The following is a 15709-nucleotide window of genomic DNA, read 5'->3' on the forward strand; positions in this document are numbered from 1 at the left end:
GTGGCATACTTATTACCAGCTCATCCAGATTTTTAGATTTTGATCTGAAGCGTCCCATAATTCTGAAAAAAGCTGTCTTAATTTTCTGACAGTATGAGCACGGCGCTGGCGAGAAGTTAATGATCTTCCAAGGATATCTCAGGCATGTTCTATGCAATTCAGATCAGGCCACAAGACTTCAATTTGGACATTTTCTAAGTGGTTAAGAACATACAACCCGGCTCTGTGCGATCTAGCGTTGTTAACCAAAAATCGAAAATTTGGTTTCAAATTCCATCGATATCCTTCTATCACTAAATACGCTAAATCTGCTTTCATTTGTAAACATCAGAGTATTCCACTTTTCATACCACAATTCTCTTTTCTGAAACCAAGCTAATTACACTGCATGATGGGCAGGCTGTAAGGGTAGTCGCCTTATGGGTCTCCTGCAATGGAGCTCCGCAATTTAAAACTGTCCTTGGGCTTATATGACGTCCAGTAGTCAAAATCAGGTCTGGTCTGAGAAGTGTGCAGTTTCTTATTGGGACCTCTCGTGCTTCTCTGATTAATAATCACAATACGAAGTCTCTGCATGATAGAAGAATAGAGAGAACCAACAGAAATTGGTTGTTAATTATTGAACAGTTAAGTTAAAATCAAACTGGAAATGTTTTTCTGGGTTTGGTAGACTGGAAGTTAGACTGGTTAATGGATCACTTTGTTTACCATGACATTCTGTAGAATCATAAAACCCAGACCTCAATCCAATCGAAAACCTTTGAATTATTATTATTATTATTATTATTATATTGAAAAGCTACTAAAATCAATGAAGAAATGATGTTTAGAAGTTATTAAAAATAATGGGTATGCTGCTAGATATAAAATAAAAGAAGGCTAAATGTACGTAAGATATGAGTTACATAAGTTTCCGAGGTGTGTGAGTCTAAATACCTATCAATACTAATTTTACTAGTCCAATGCTAATATTAATATTTTTTTATTGCACAACATTTACTCGAGTTCATAGCTCACCAATAAATGACGTCGAAATGGGCCTTGGACCAGCAAATTTTTGGCTTACCCACGTCATTGCGGTGCCGGTTTAATAACTCTGGTTAATTTGAATTTCAGGAAGTTGATCACTGCGCGCTTTTGGACCGCGTTAAAATAATTGCAACGTGGCTTAATTGTGGTCCCCAGTTCTGCACAAACATCAAACAATAATGTTAGTAGTTTGTGGACTATATTGACAACTGAGAAAACATGATTTTAATGTCGACGAGATAATAAAAGGAAACAAACTTCCCATACAACACCCAGTATAATAATAGGGGCGGTAGGTGTTAAAAGAAGCGTTACGCCCGTGCGCGGGAACAATGGACCGTTCTCCAGTTTTCGAAATCTACCTCGTGTAATGACGCGATTAAAAATTATTAAGAGCTGCGAGATTAAAAATTTTTGCAGCCAGCTCCAACGGTTATATTTCACACTAAATATCAAAAACTGTAGAAAATATAGTTTCACCCAAGAGTCAAACATCTTTGTAACAATGTTATGTTAATTATAGAGCTCATTTTGTTTAAGATTTCAATAACCTGCGACTTTCCTTGAAATGATATTTACAAAAACCAGACAAGGTTTGTATAAATATTTAATCTGCTTTTTTTCAAATACTCTAGTTCGATTCAAAAGTTTGGAACTATTCCAATACGAAGTTTTTGCTATACGAATCTAAGCACACCCAAACTGAACTCATCATTTTACTTTCACCAACTTTTCAGGAGATTCAGTTTAAATGTCAATAAAAAAGTAATTGTTTTTCTTTGGACAATTACACAACAACTTTACACACAAAAGCAACTGTTGGGCCCATTAAAACAGAAGAATGATGCAACGTCCAATATTCCGTTTCTTTTAACAATTTTAATAAATTCACTCACCGTTCAAAATAAGGAGACTTCTAAACAAACTTCATCTTTATCTTTTAATTAATTCAATATGCAACTTGATAGGAAGTTAGTTATAATAAATGATGACAGTCTAGCAAAACATTTCCTTTGTAAGTCTTAAATGAAACGGGCTCGTCGTTAACACTACTTTAGAATCAACTTTTCCTCCACCTCTTACAGAATAACTTGTTAATTACTTCTTTTATTATTATTATTATTATTATTATTATTATTATTATTATTATTATTATTATTATTATTATTATTATTCATCAGCGAACAAAGTCATATATAATTAAAAAAGAAGCGACTTGATAACGTCCATTCTAACGCGTACAATTCAAATTTCCATTTTATGCACCGAAAGCTACAGCTTCCATTGTATTATTCCGCATCGCAATCGTCCCGACGGCGGTTCGTTGTTGTTTTTTTCGCATGAAAAATTTCATTAAAAATGCATTAGACAGTGTGTCAGTGTCTGCATGTGTGTGCACTCGTAATAAAAGGGCCGATGGTTGGCTCGATGCCTGACTTATTTGATTTGATGAAATGAAAATGGTCGCGGCTTGAAAGACAGGAAGGAAGGTTGTTTCCAGGTCTCCCGTTTCAGCTTGATAAAACTCTGCGTGAGACATATATCTGTAAGAAATTGTTTGCTCCTTGTGCCATTTGTCTGAACATTAATTACTCTTTATTTATTTATTGGCTTTATTAAGGTACTTAAGCTAATTATAACAATTGTACTAACGTTCCTGATTTGTCTTTATTTACTGTTTCATTCTCATTTCTTCTCGTGTTAATCACAGTTAAGTTTTACCAAGAAGGTTTGATAAGCCATTAATAGTAATATTAAAATTACCACAATTGTGATGTAAAATAATAGAATGCTGGCCTTTTCGTCGGGTGTCGCAGGTTCTAGAGGTTGGTCAGGACGAGAAGGGCATGGTGGACATCTTGAAGCTTCCATAATTATACGATTTCTTGTTTGCGTTTATAATTTATACTTTAAATTTACATTTTTTGTGTAAACGCTGAAAATTTTGACAACGGTTAGTGACAACTGACATTCAAACCTTAACAAAACAATCAGTAATGTTTAAGAAACGCCAAAAATTTATAAATGTAAGTTTAACGTCTATGTGAAATTATGTGGATAAACGCATATACTTTCGACATCATTTTCGTATTGTTGTCGCTTGCAATTCTATTTTTCATATACATTCGCATAGATCCTTGGACGGAATCTATTAATGTAACAGTGTATTAACTAACTGTAAGTGGTGCCACCAACATCTCATCTAACATTGTTGCAAAAGTCACAATCTTGTCAAAAGCGTCCAATCAAAATTCTTGATTACCAAACATGAATGCCTCTAATTGCCCCTTCAACGCCCAACCCGAGCTGACACCCCAAGAAAAATCCGTCAGATACTTGCTGATTATCCTGCTCGTCACATTGCTGATTCTGTGCATAATGATTTACGCCATATTTTTCCAAGACCAATCCTAACACAATTGTATCACCTAAGAATCTCAAAAAATAAACGATGTGACTTTTACGATGTATTTTTATTTATCATAACTAATTATTTGCCTTTGGTCCATAAGAATTGCCAGTCTCATGTCAAAAATCAAACAAAAGTGCTAGTGACAATTAGGTATAATTTTTGTCTCCAACTATGACAGGATGAATTGGATTAAAGAATGTGGTTTAGAAATAGTATTCCTATTGATATCGTTTCTGATCTTATTTCTGATGTACTATCTGACCGATTCATTTCAAGAGGAAGTTGGCAGAAAGGTGTATTGAAAGCTGTCAATCTACTAGTCAAAATTTCGACGTGAACAAGCCAAGATGTTCGATCTGTTCCTCCATCCAGACCGGCTAAGCCCACAACAGAAATCGGTGAGGTACCTGCTGACAATCCTCCTCGCCTTCCTCATCATCCTCATCCTGATGGTGTATGTAGTGTACTCAAAAGAAAACTAGAAATTAAACCGTGCAACCAACCATTTTGTTGTTTTTATAGCCTACGGATCGTTTTTCACTTTTTCCGATTTATTTTTGGTGCTGCAATTTAATTACAGGGCAGATGTTCAATCATTTTCGAACCGAGACTGTTTATCGTCTGTGACAGCAGGCAATTTGTTTCGTCCCATGTTTCACCAATACACCATTCATTACTATGAAGGGAATATTTTAATTTCAATAAATGGAAATGTTGCTCTCTCAATAAGTGTGTTTGAAGTGCTGTTGTCGATTTTAGTTAATGCAATTTAAAACGATTAAAAAAATATGATACAATAACACAACTTTTTACCTCAACTTTATCGTCCTGATTACATTTATAGCAACAAATTAAAATAGCATTTCCTGTTTATTTCCGATTAGTACAATTATACTTGTGTAACTTTTATCTCATTTCTATTTATAATTCTTCTAATAATAAAACATATATTAATAATGGAACAATGGAAAACCATGTTCACAATACTATTTTTAAAAAACTCAATCGAGTAAAGTAAATGAGGTAATGAATATTCGTCTAGGATAATCCTTGTTTCTATTGAGAACACATTTAAGAAACTTAACAGTCCAAAAAGAAACAAGTCTCATTAATGCGCCAGTCTAGACTCGTTCAATTGGATAAACACGAACAAATCCTTCTCGATCGTTTTTTCTGACTGGTTCAATACGATTTTCTCGGTAATTGCAATGTTTTGTTTTCGACTGGTCCAATACGTTTAACAAATTTACGTTTATACCAAATTCTGGCCCGTGTCCAGAAACAATCAAAATGCACAATCTATCCAAGTTGTTTACGAAAAAAACTTAATTGCATTTACAAGCTGTGGGATTATGTAAACCGTTTTTTACGCGTTACCTAATCCCACATTAATTAACACAATCCTTTTCGTCAATTCCGATTCAATTTCTTACCTCGTTCACAAATCAATTGGATCGATCACGATCGGTGCCTGAAATTAAAGGCGGGCAAATTGTCCGGGTATAAAGAGGTGCACTCTCATTAATGACGAAAAAAAGAAAGGAAAAAATCTGGATCAGACACAGTGTTGAGTTCAAAGAGATTCCTTCAAAGGGACTGGCAACGGTTTATTTGCCGCCTTCGGATTTTACATCAGAAACATTAAATTATGTGGCGCACAAGTTACGACCCCCCACAACCCCACGAATATAAGGAGAAAGAGTTAATTAATATTGAGAATCTTAAGAATAACGAATGATGCGGATTTATCAACAGGCGATGTTCATATAATATGTTTAAAACATTCTTCATTCATCTTTTCCAAGAACTTCCTTAAGGGCGGCGTCTCCCTGTGTTAAATTCCCTATACACACGCCGGCGACGACTTAGAACAAAACTCATAAACTACGGAATCAATTTATTTCAAATTTTGGGTAACATAATTTTGAAGTCGTAAATATTCTTTAATAACTCAGAAATTAATTGTCAAAATTGGGCCATTTTTCCCATGTTTGTACAGCAAATAACTCAAGAAATAAAGAATATTTTGGTAAATGGAATATGTCATGTCAAAGCTTAGATATTTAACAAGATTGTACAGTGACAATTTTCCGATAAAACGATTACGTTTTTTAGATTTGCTTCGAATTAGCAAAGTAATAAAATTTCATACGTAGTCCGAATAATCATAGAAATCTGTAAATATAAGTGATTGTGGCGTAGGAAGGGGGGTAGGAGTATGTCTTGTATTCCACTCATTATTCATAGATGACCTATTGATTGAACGTATTTAGGAATATTTCTACATTTTTATAACAGTTACCATAGCAATAAAATTTGGAATTACTTCGTTTCATAATTATGCAACCAATTTCAGTATTACAAAGTTAATTAACCATTCAAATGTATGTGATAAATATATATTTTTATTTTTATCTGGAAATCTAAAGAGAAATTAAAAACAAAACATTAAATATAATACAATATTTTTACTAGTTTACTACTGAGTAAATTTGGTTATTTGAAGGGTAATTTATAGAAGGAATGCTATGTAGTAAAATATTTTAGAAAATATGAATATTGTGACAAATACAATTAAAAATTAATTAATTATATTAATATAGCATCATAAAAATAAAAAAATGAATAAAACAATTTACCTGTATTATTTTACAACAAATTACACTTTGACATACAACTAAAATTAGACTAATTTGTTTCTCTGCTTTCTTCAATCACCATAAGCTGCTTCATAAGTGAAGCAACCAAACCCTATATTCGATACAATTGATTTTATAATTTATTTCTGTGTCCAACATCGTCCCTTAAAACTAAAAATGACTAGAAGTCACCGTTTATCAATACAAATTAAACAACAAGTTCCGGAAGGGTAAAAAGCAGAGTAAAATGGCAGTAAATTTAAATTTAAACAAATCGATCATTTCGAAGATGATTTCCAATTTTAACAGAACGTATACACCGGAAGGAATTCTGAAAATTAGTAGTACACTTTTATCAGCGCATCACGCAATCAAATAAATAAACGAAGTCAGCGTGTTGGTGAATAGCACAAAACGAAGACTAAAAGGAGCTAAAAGGTCTCTATTGTAGAAATCCTGCAAATAAGCCCTTCATTTCTGCAAATTATAGAGCACCGAAATTACTTTTTGCAAGAGAACATGTGAACTGGACAGATGGGCAATGGAAAACAATTTTGTTTTCCTATGAAGGTCGGCTCCAATTATTCAAATCTGACGGCATTTCATAAGCGAGAGGACCAATTAATGAAAGGTATAATGCCAAGTACACTAGACCAACTGCGAAGCATGGTGAAGGAGGCGTTTTTTCTGGGTTTGGCATGGGACCCCTGGATAAGTTAGACGGGATAACATGCATGTCGTCTTGTTTATCGTGACATTCTGTAGAATCATATGCTTCCATTTGCCAAAGGTAATATGAGTTTAAGGTGAACCTTCCAGCGCAACACAACACGATCCGAAACACACGTCTAAGTTAGTTAAATAATGGTTCGCTTCTCAAGGAGTACGTGTAATGTCTTGGCCAGCACAAAACCCAGACCTCAATCCAGTGGAAAATCTTTGAGAAGAAATTGATCGGAAAATCCATGCAAAAAGGCTATCAAATTTGATTGAGCTCTACGTCACATTGAAAAGTTGAACATCACTCAAATAAAATTTCGAACGATTATATTGAAAAGCTACTAAAATCAATGAAGAAAAGGTGTTTAGAAGTTATAAAAAATAATGGGTATGCTGCTAGATAATAAATAAAAGAAGACTAAATGTACGTAAGGTTGTTTTATTTTAAAGTTGCTCTACTTTTGACTTTTGAATATTTTTCAAATATTAATGAATACCTAATTAAACCCACTAATAAACAATTATATCGGTGTATTGTTTTTATCAAACATACTGCATAACTGACAATAATATGGAGATTTAAACGTACACTTTTATCAAGTGTAACAAATTGCTCTACATATAAGCAATAGTGTATATGCTGAATCGTCCCCCTCGCCTTGACCACTTAAATCAAATACTATCCGAATCGAAAAAATTCCATCTGTTTTGTTGATGTTATCACAATTTCACTTATATTTCAACACATAAAAATACACGCAGGCCATATGAATTGACTTGTATCACTCATCACTCTGAAGGTGCGAATGTATTTTTCGTGGCGTATATAGTAAATGAAAATTCAGAGCTAGGCTCACTATACTACACAATCAAAATCGAAACAAAATTACAATATAATCATTTTTTAATTAATAATTGATTGTAAATTGATATTCGTATATCATATTTATACTTGTTTATATGATAAAATGTGATTGGTTTACAACAATACGACAAAAAATCACAAACAAACTGAACATTATTATATATTTAATATATATATATATATATATATATATATATATATATATGTACTTTATAAATTTCATAATGTATTTACAACCAGTAAAGGCCTCAGAAAGGTATCGGGCTCATAATTTCAGGAAATGTTGGTACTCATAAGATACTTCGAAGCTGCAAGTTTCAGATCTTTATCTGTTACCGTTTCTGAATAAATAAAAAAATTCTGAAAATCACTTAAACTTCGAGATTTTTTTAAAACGGTACGTCACATTGAAAAAAATACTTTCCCGTTTCATGCAAAAAATTTTGCACACGAACATTTTAGAACTGAATGTTTATTTAATTTTGTGGCGGCAGCACCTTACGAGGTATGTTTTGTTTTGCATCTTTTTCTGGTCGAAAGTGTGATGATTCCTTTTGTAGTAAACGTCACTCTTCAAACCACCATTAACTAAATATAAAGTGGCAGTGAACCGTTGTCAAATTTGACGATCGCACGCGGTTTTTTCGACGAGAAAATTGCAATGTCAGCTTCGCACAATTTATGCCAACCGGAATAAAAAAACTGGGACTTGTCTGTCTTATCTAGGGCCGTTTATCGACAACAAGGGGATGAGATTTATGCGTCCGACCTCTAACTAGTTCACGTGATATTTTTCTAACAGATGAACTTAGATGAGGAATATAAAGTGTAGATATAAAAGGTAAAAAAAAAACGTTTTTAAGTTAGTTTAGAGAAAATTGATAAAAGACTTGAAGAAAGGTGAAAATGAGACGTGGAATCCATCTCGTGCACCACATTTTGAAAATACGAGACTGGTTAATGTTTTAATTCATTGTAAAACGCGATATCGCCACAAAAAATATCGGCGTAATTCTTAAAAGCCCGAACATAAATTTCTAATTCCTTTCAGCTTTATTACAGACAGATTTGTGAGGAAAAATGAACGTCCCGAGCTATGATCAACGTCGTGGATTTCGTTAGTTTTTGCTCTCCAGAAAAAGTTGATAAGTCATGCGTTTCTCCCGAGGTAACAACCAATGAGCGTGGATCGTGGATTGTAGATCGTTTCAGTTTTCTATGCTTATACAAACACAAAGATTAATTTTTATTGTCGCCACGTTGGCTCGTAACCCGAGACTTTCCTGCAGTGACAAAGTGAAAATTACGGGCGGCGTCTCGATGCCATCTCGGTGTCTCTTTATTGCTTGCAAGGAACCCGTTATCTTTATTGTGATTTTTTTATTCCCTCATAAAAACCGTCTATTCGTAAGACACCGGCGTTGTTGGTCGCAAATTGCTGCGAAACTTCAGCCCCAAAGCAGATGATGATGGGAAAAAAGTGCTACGTTTTAATCACGACGTCAACCAGGAAGACGTCGAATATCGTACTGGACACTTGCCGTACCGCGAGATTGCGAAAAGATGACCCTTAAACGGCGTGGGCGAGCAACGTACTCAAAAAATACTTGCAGGAGGTCTCAGTTAAATTAAAACACTCCGAAATGGGTCACGGTCCGCTAAATCCATAATTGCTATGAAGGTGGTGGAGGCTTACCTAATGTTTGATGAAAGATCTTGTCAAAATTCACTTCGTTCTTCTTCTCCAAATACTTGTGCATCACACTCCTCACACTGAAACAAAAGTTACGTCAATCATAAATGCAATAAATGTAAGACAATAGCAATTAAAGCGTCACGCCACCGGAATAAAGAAAGATAAACCTTGGAAACTAACACAACAAACTGGATTAAGCATAATTTCAGTCGCCCTAATAAAATAGAAAAAAAGTTAAGAATACGTAGCGAAATTTACATTCAGTTTACATTCGGCTCAGTTACAAATGGCTTCGAGCTCGGCACGAAATTAGAGAGTCCTGCGAGGTAGAAGCCAGACGCCGACGGAGCCTCCCTTTGTGCGGTTTGATATATGCGTTTTCCCGGCAACGAGATGCCGTGTCATTAGTTTTCCACGAGCGGAAAATTATGATACGTGCGAGATTATCGTCTCGCCGCGAATTAACAGTTTGAGAGGTGCGTGGGGGGTCGCGTTTAAGCCGCAAGGCTGTTTTTTATCCCGACACTTAATTGGATGAAAATTAATTCCCGCGCACCGGGTATAAACAACGTGGCGGTTTTTACATTGTTTATACATGTAAAATGGGCGGTTTGGGCACGATAAAATTTTTGCATATTAATTTGATTCTATTAAAAATGCCGTGCATTAAACGCCGCAGTCGAATCGCGTCCAAGGACGAATCGAAAGCACGGATTTAATAAAAACAGTTGCATTTAAACATGGAGCAACGGGTTAACTTTATTTGCACGTCGTTTCAATTATTTGCGAAACGCAGTTTAATTTCCTAAATGGAAATTAGAAACTTTAACAACACTCCGTGTAACTCGAGCAAATGTAATTAACGACTACTATTCATTTTATATGGAGTTAGTGTAAAAAATCTCTTTTCGAGTCTTAATTATTTTTATCAGCCATCTATTGAAATATGGGCTGTACTACTTGAATTGAATTACAGTATATGTAACTTTTTCTTTTTTACTTCAACTCTTCAACTTATTAATTCAGACTTACCAAGAGTTAACATCTAAACCATAGTTTTCTGTATTAATAAAAAAAATTAGAGACACAGGGCAAGTGTTCGAAAAAATTAATGCCAATTTGGAGGAAGTTTAATTTAAAGAATGTGAGAGAAAAAAATTAGTGGGTGACAACACAAAATGTTATACCTACACACTGTGAAACAGGGTGGTGGTTTAATTATAGACTGAGAAAGCTTCTCTACTTCTGGTGTAGATCCTGCTCATCGTATAAAAGAACACATGGACCGATTTATGTACAACTATTTAAATTAACAACAATTTGCTTCATCGTATTGAAGAAACGATGCTCCATCAATGTTTTGATACAAATTAAATAGGTCATCCAAAATGAGTTTGTTAAGAATGTTGATGAATAATCATTATTTTTGAATTATCTTATTTTTATTTGTGTTATTTAAGTAATTCATATTTTATATTTATAAAAACAAAAAAATCCGATACGTATCAATATATATAATATACACTCGATCTTGGATAAGATGAACCACGAATTGTCAGAAAAATGTGAGAATATCAGGGCTTCGAGTTTAAAGAAAACTCACTTTTTTATTTCTAATATACCAATTAAAGCTATATTTAAGATATTTCATTTGATCTCAGAAAAAGAAAAGAACATTTGCCGCATTTTTATTATACTTTCAATTTGGCCGAATAGATGTTAATTTAGTATCAAAGAAGGAGTTTTTTAATCTATTTTCAATATTTTATATCTATTAACTTGATTAATTTTATGAATTAGTTTATCTGTTCTCTTTTAATGATATCATTTAAATACTGCATTTGAACACATACACTCATCAAAATCCTTCGAACAGTTAACAACAGAATTTTGATTTTGCCATACAGTCTATACGAAATATGTGTGAATTAACTGCTAAATTATTTTAAAAAAATAGTCAAATGCTAATTTTTTTCAAAGTCATTTATAAAATTTTCTTTTTCTCAATGATTATTTGTAAGAATACGCAAAATTAAGTTACATAAGATGATTAGGATATACATAGTTACGGTAATACAAATTAACTGCAACTTTGGAAGAAGCTTAAAAAGCTAATAAAAATTTTCATGTAATTAATTTTGTGAATTTTGATGAAGTAAACATAAGTGAAGAACACAGTATAGCATATAAATTTAATGAATATTTTACTGAGAATATAAAACAACTATACAAAGTACATTGTTCTAAGAAATAAACGCACCTCACCAATAATAATTGATTGTTATAAATATTTTCTGAAAACGGAATTGAATTTCATTTGGTCCTAATTCTCCCAAACTTCGTGTAGAAAATCCTGCACATACTCTATGTTATTAGGACGGTTAGGATAATCGCCTAAACGTTTCTCAAGAATGTCCCAGATGTGTTCTATTGGGTTGTGCCATAGCATTAATCCTTAACGTCAGTAAGACAATTTCGGACAACATGGGCTGTATGTGGTAGTGCATTATCCTTATTAAGGGGCATATGGCACGGTGGTGAACCCCCACCAAATAAGGTGGTTACAAGGTCTCCAGCAAAATTTAGCAAGGCTTTGCGATGATCCACGGTTAAGGTCGGGCCTCAAGTAAGAACCAATATCTTCCCCAAGTCGTTGTGCAATAGTTTCAATACTTATTCGAACCCCTACTACCTTTTCTAACTGATACTGTAAACTTGTTGTAGTCACAAACTGGTTACCGGAAATATACCAGAATCGGTAATTTCAAATAACAAAAAAACTAAATATCTTGTAAAAACGTTTACACACTTTTTAAAAGAAAACAAACAACGTACTATTTACTTAAATAGAAAAATATATTTACAAAATTATAGGTGGTACGTTAATTTTCACTATTTACAATAGTAAAGACGTCGTTAGCAAATTGTGTATTTCCACAAAACCTTTATGTAGTGACTACAGACCTATAAATATTGTGCATACAATATTCATAAATCTGTAGTCGTTACATAAATGTGATAAGAAACCACATAATCAAATATTGTCACAAAAATAATATAACTGAAAATAATCAAAGTAGTGGTCAAAAGTATAGAATAATTTTAAAAAATTGATCATTTTTGTTAATCTCGGTTTATTGAAAATTCTTTATACCGCTTTAAGATACCATAATAGAACTGATATTTAGAAAGTGGTAAATATTTTTGTCAGGTAATGTATTGTATTTTTGATGTTGAACATTAATTAGTCTTTAGTATGTAAATCTTTACAAAAACAAATATTTATCTACTGATAAAAATTGGAAAAACGAATTGTATATTTTGGTAGTGTAGAGTAAATCAACGCCAGATTCCACATAAGAATTAGTAACGTATAGGTTTGAAAAAATATGTCCAAACGGAACCGCAAAATTCGAATGGAGTTTGTAGAAATATATCTTGGCAAACCATAAGCTGCTCCTTGCGAAAAATAATTTACCTAAATCTAATCGAACATCTATAGCAGCATCTGTAATTAAAAATTCGACAAAAAAAAAACATCACCACCAACAAATGGTATACAAATAAATCTAATGAAATGAAAAATAAATTTACATTTATTTCAAACTTTTGAAATTATATTAGTAGTTTTCCTGAATTTCAGGAGAGCTTTTGTGGCTCTGTACTTAACTAGTTTCTAAATTACTTAACAAATTGATATTAAAGATTTAAATTTAATAACTGTATTTCATCCGAATTAATAAATGAAACTGGTGTTCCACATGAACAGGGCTGGGTTTTATTCAACTTGTACAATAAATGATATTGTAAAATATTCGTATGAGTAATATTTGTATGTTTGCAGACGCTATAATATGATCTCTAAATGGATCTGCAACAAATATTTAAATATTAATCTAAGTTTATGTTGATAGACGAGCCTTATAAATTATCAATATATAATAATATAGATATTAAAATATGTTAATGATAATGAACTTGAGAAATAAAAATTAAATACCTAGATGTGGTTATAAATAACAACTTAAATTTCAAAAGAGAATTATGTTTTAAAAACAATATACAAAAAGAATTATTTATTTAGGTGAATGGCTTACAACTTATATTTTTTTTAAATAACATAATATTAATTTATAAACCAATCATTGGTCCCTAATCTGATTATGGTTTTTCAGTTTTGTTTAATGTAAGAATTATATCAATTTCAGAAACTATAAAATATATGCATTCTCACGTATTTCCTCATAATATTGAAGGCTTACAAATATACTCCAATGAAAGATATGATGGGGGATTATGGTTCATAAATTTTAAACAAAGTATTATTCTTAAAATATTTGAAATTGTTTATAAAATTAAAAACCAGATTACACCATTATATTTATATAGAAAAATAAGTTATGTTATTAGCACTAAGTAAGAAAATCGCCTTATTGGTACAACCCCGTGGCTCCGCAGCGGTATTCAGATGAGAAAAGCTGAGGAATTTCTCTCGAAAAATAACCGTTTTTTTTTATTTTTGAAATGAGGCGTATATCTTGACCGTAAAGGAAAAGCCTACATTGAATTTCAGTAACTGGGACTATCAAATCCAAAATTTTTACATGCAGAAATTTCGGGCTCTTCCCATTTAATTGTTATGGCATTTTGACGAAGTACGTGGTGCAGCTTTTCTCACCTAAGACATTCTGGTTCGACAGGAAGAAGCGACAGGTTGTTTTGACTCGTACTCAAATTAAGGAGGCAAAGAGGAAAGAAAAATTGATCGGAAAATCTATGTAAAAAGACTGTCAAATATGAATGAACTCTGCGAAGAAGTTCAAAATCACTCAAAAGAAATTTCGAAAGATTATATCGAAAAGCATTAGCTTTAGGTCAAAATCAATGAAGAAAAGGTGTTTAGAAATTATTAAAAATAATGGGTATGCTACTAGATACTAAGTAAAAGAAGACTAAATGTACGTAAGGTTGTTTTTTTTTTTGAAAGTTGCGTATACTAAATAAAGTTATTGTTATTATTATTATTTTATTAAGTCAATTATTTAGTTTTTTTTTTTCAATTAGTGAAGTATCGGGTGAAAAGTAATGTTTGATGTAATTAATTAGCAACTACAATAATTCTAGTGCACAAAATTATTGATCATACTATATTCGGTATGTTGACTAAAAATTAAAAGGCATTAAACAAATGTATTTTCAGCAAAAACAAAACTTATTATGTTTGTTATGTGTGGATGTAAATTTGCGTCGCATTTACGTTTCAAACGGCGTGAAGCTAAATTGCGGGAGTTAATGATCCGACGTGGCCGTCAAATTTCAAAATAAACAACAACGTTGGAACGGGCTAATTGTCGACGGGGCATAATAAAGTGAAAATTTTTGTTCCTTCCCGTAGAAACAATATAAAATAACAGCATACAATAAATGTCCACCCTTGTCGTGGAAATCACATATACACGCGCCAAAGGTGACGCGGAAAAGGAAGCCTCCGTTGCTGCTGTATGAAATATGTTCCCGTAGAAATGCTGGCTAGGAGAAGCCGGGGACTTATTAGGCGAAATAAATTCACTTTTTTTTTAGCACACGAGTGTGCGATAGAATAAAATGTACTCTTTTGGTTCGCAAATATGGTAATTATTAAATGGTTAATTAAATTTCTGATTGAAATATTCATGGTGAATAATAACGAATAACTAATACATTCTCAAGAGGTATTGATTACGTACCATATTTAATATAGGGGCATTTTTATTAAACCGACCGTTATTAAAATCTATGATTCTTTGGTTATCAATAGAAACGGCAATATTATGAATTTATTTATTTTTTGATAAGTTATAGATAATTTACACTTGAAACAACATCAAAACATAGCCGATTCAGATAATCCATGGAATCACTCAAAAATAAACCTAAATGATTAATTTTCTTCAAAATTTATAGCAGGAATAGAATTAACAATCATCGTTTGTCAGAACCGAAGGTAAATTTTATAAACAAACTCCATATGTTTCTAATTAAACGGCATCGATCGGGCAATTATATACACAAAAGGCGGGAGCACATAAAGCAAGATCGAATTCAATATTTATGTTGGGCAGATACAAACGTATCTATTTTAATCTTAGTTCAATAATCAAAAAACGGGTCTAATTATAGACGATGGCACGCAGTTATCCACACGGCCTCCGTTTGCAATGGAAACCTCATCATTAGCCATTGTTTCATTCTCCATGTGCGATTAATTAATTATTCATTTTTTTTCGGGTTAATATACGTTGGAAACAGGAATTACACGGAACAATTTACAGCCCAGTGTCACGGAATTGCGCGTCTTTTAGTGGCCG

The 15709-nt window shown here is 32.7% G+C and overlaps 1 protein-coding gene across 2 annotated transcripts in view; it reads right to left on the reverse strand.

Annotated features, from left to right (window-relative positions):
- LOC109598675 (G protein-coupled receptor kinase 1) overlaps positions 1–15709 on the reverse strand; it is a 69131-nt gene that overhangs the window by 40471 nt on the left and 12951 nt on the right. For both annotated transcript variants that reach the window (XM_049961772.1, XM_020014580.2), the window contains exon 2: positions 9363–9439. In XM_049961772.1, coding sequence (XP_049817729.1) covers positions 9363–9439 — 77 coding nt within the window. The remainder of the gene's footprint in view (positions 1–9362; positions 9440–15709) is intronic.

This window comes from Aethina tumida, chromosome 1 (genome assembly GCF_024364675.1).
Source record: "Aethina tumida isolate Nest 87 chromosome 1, icAetTumi1.1, whole genome shotgun sequence".
Classification (NCBI taxonomy): domain Eukaryota; kingdom Metazoa; phylum Arthropoda; class Insecta; order Coleoptera; family Nitidulidae; genus Aethina; species Aethina tumida.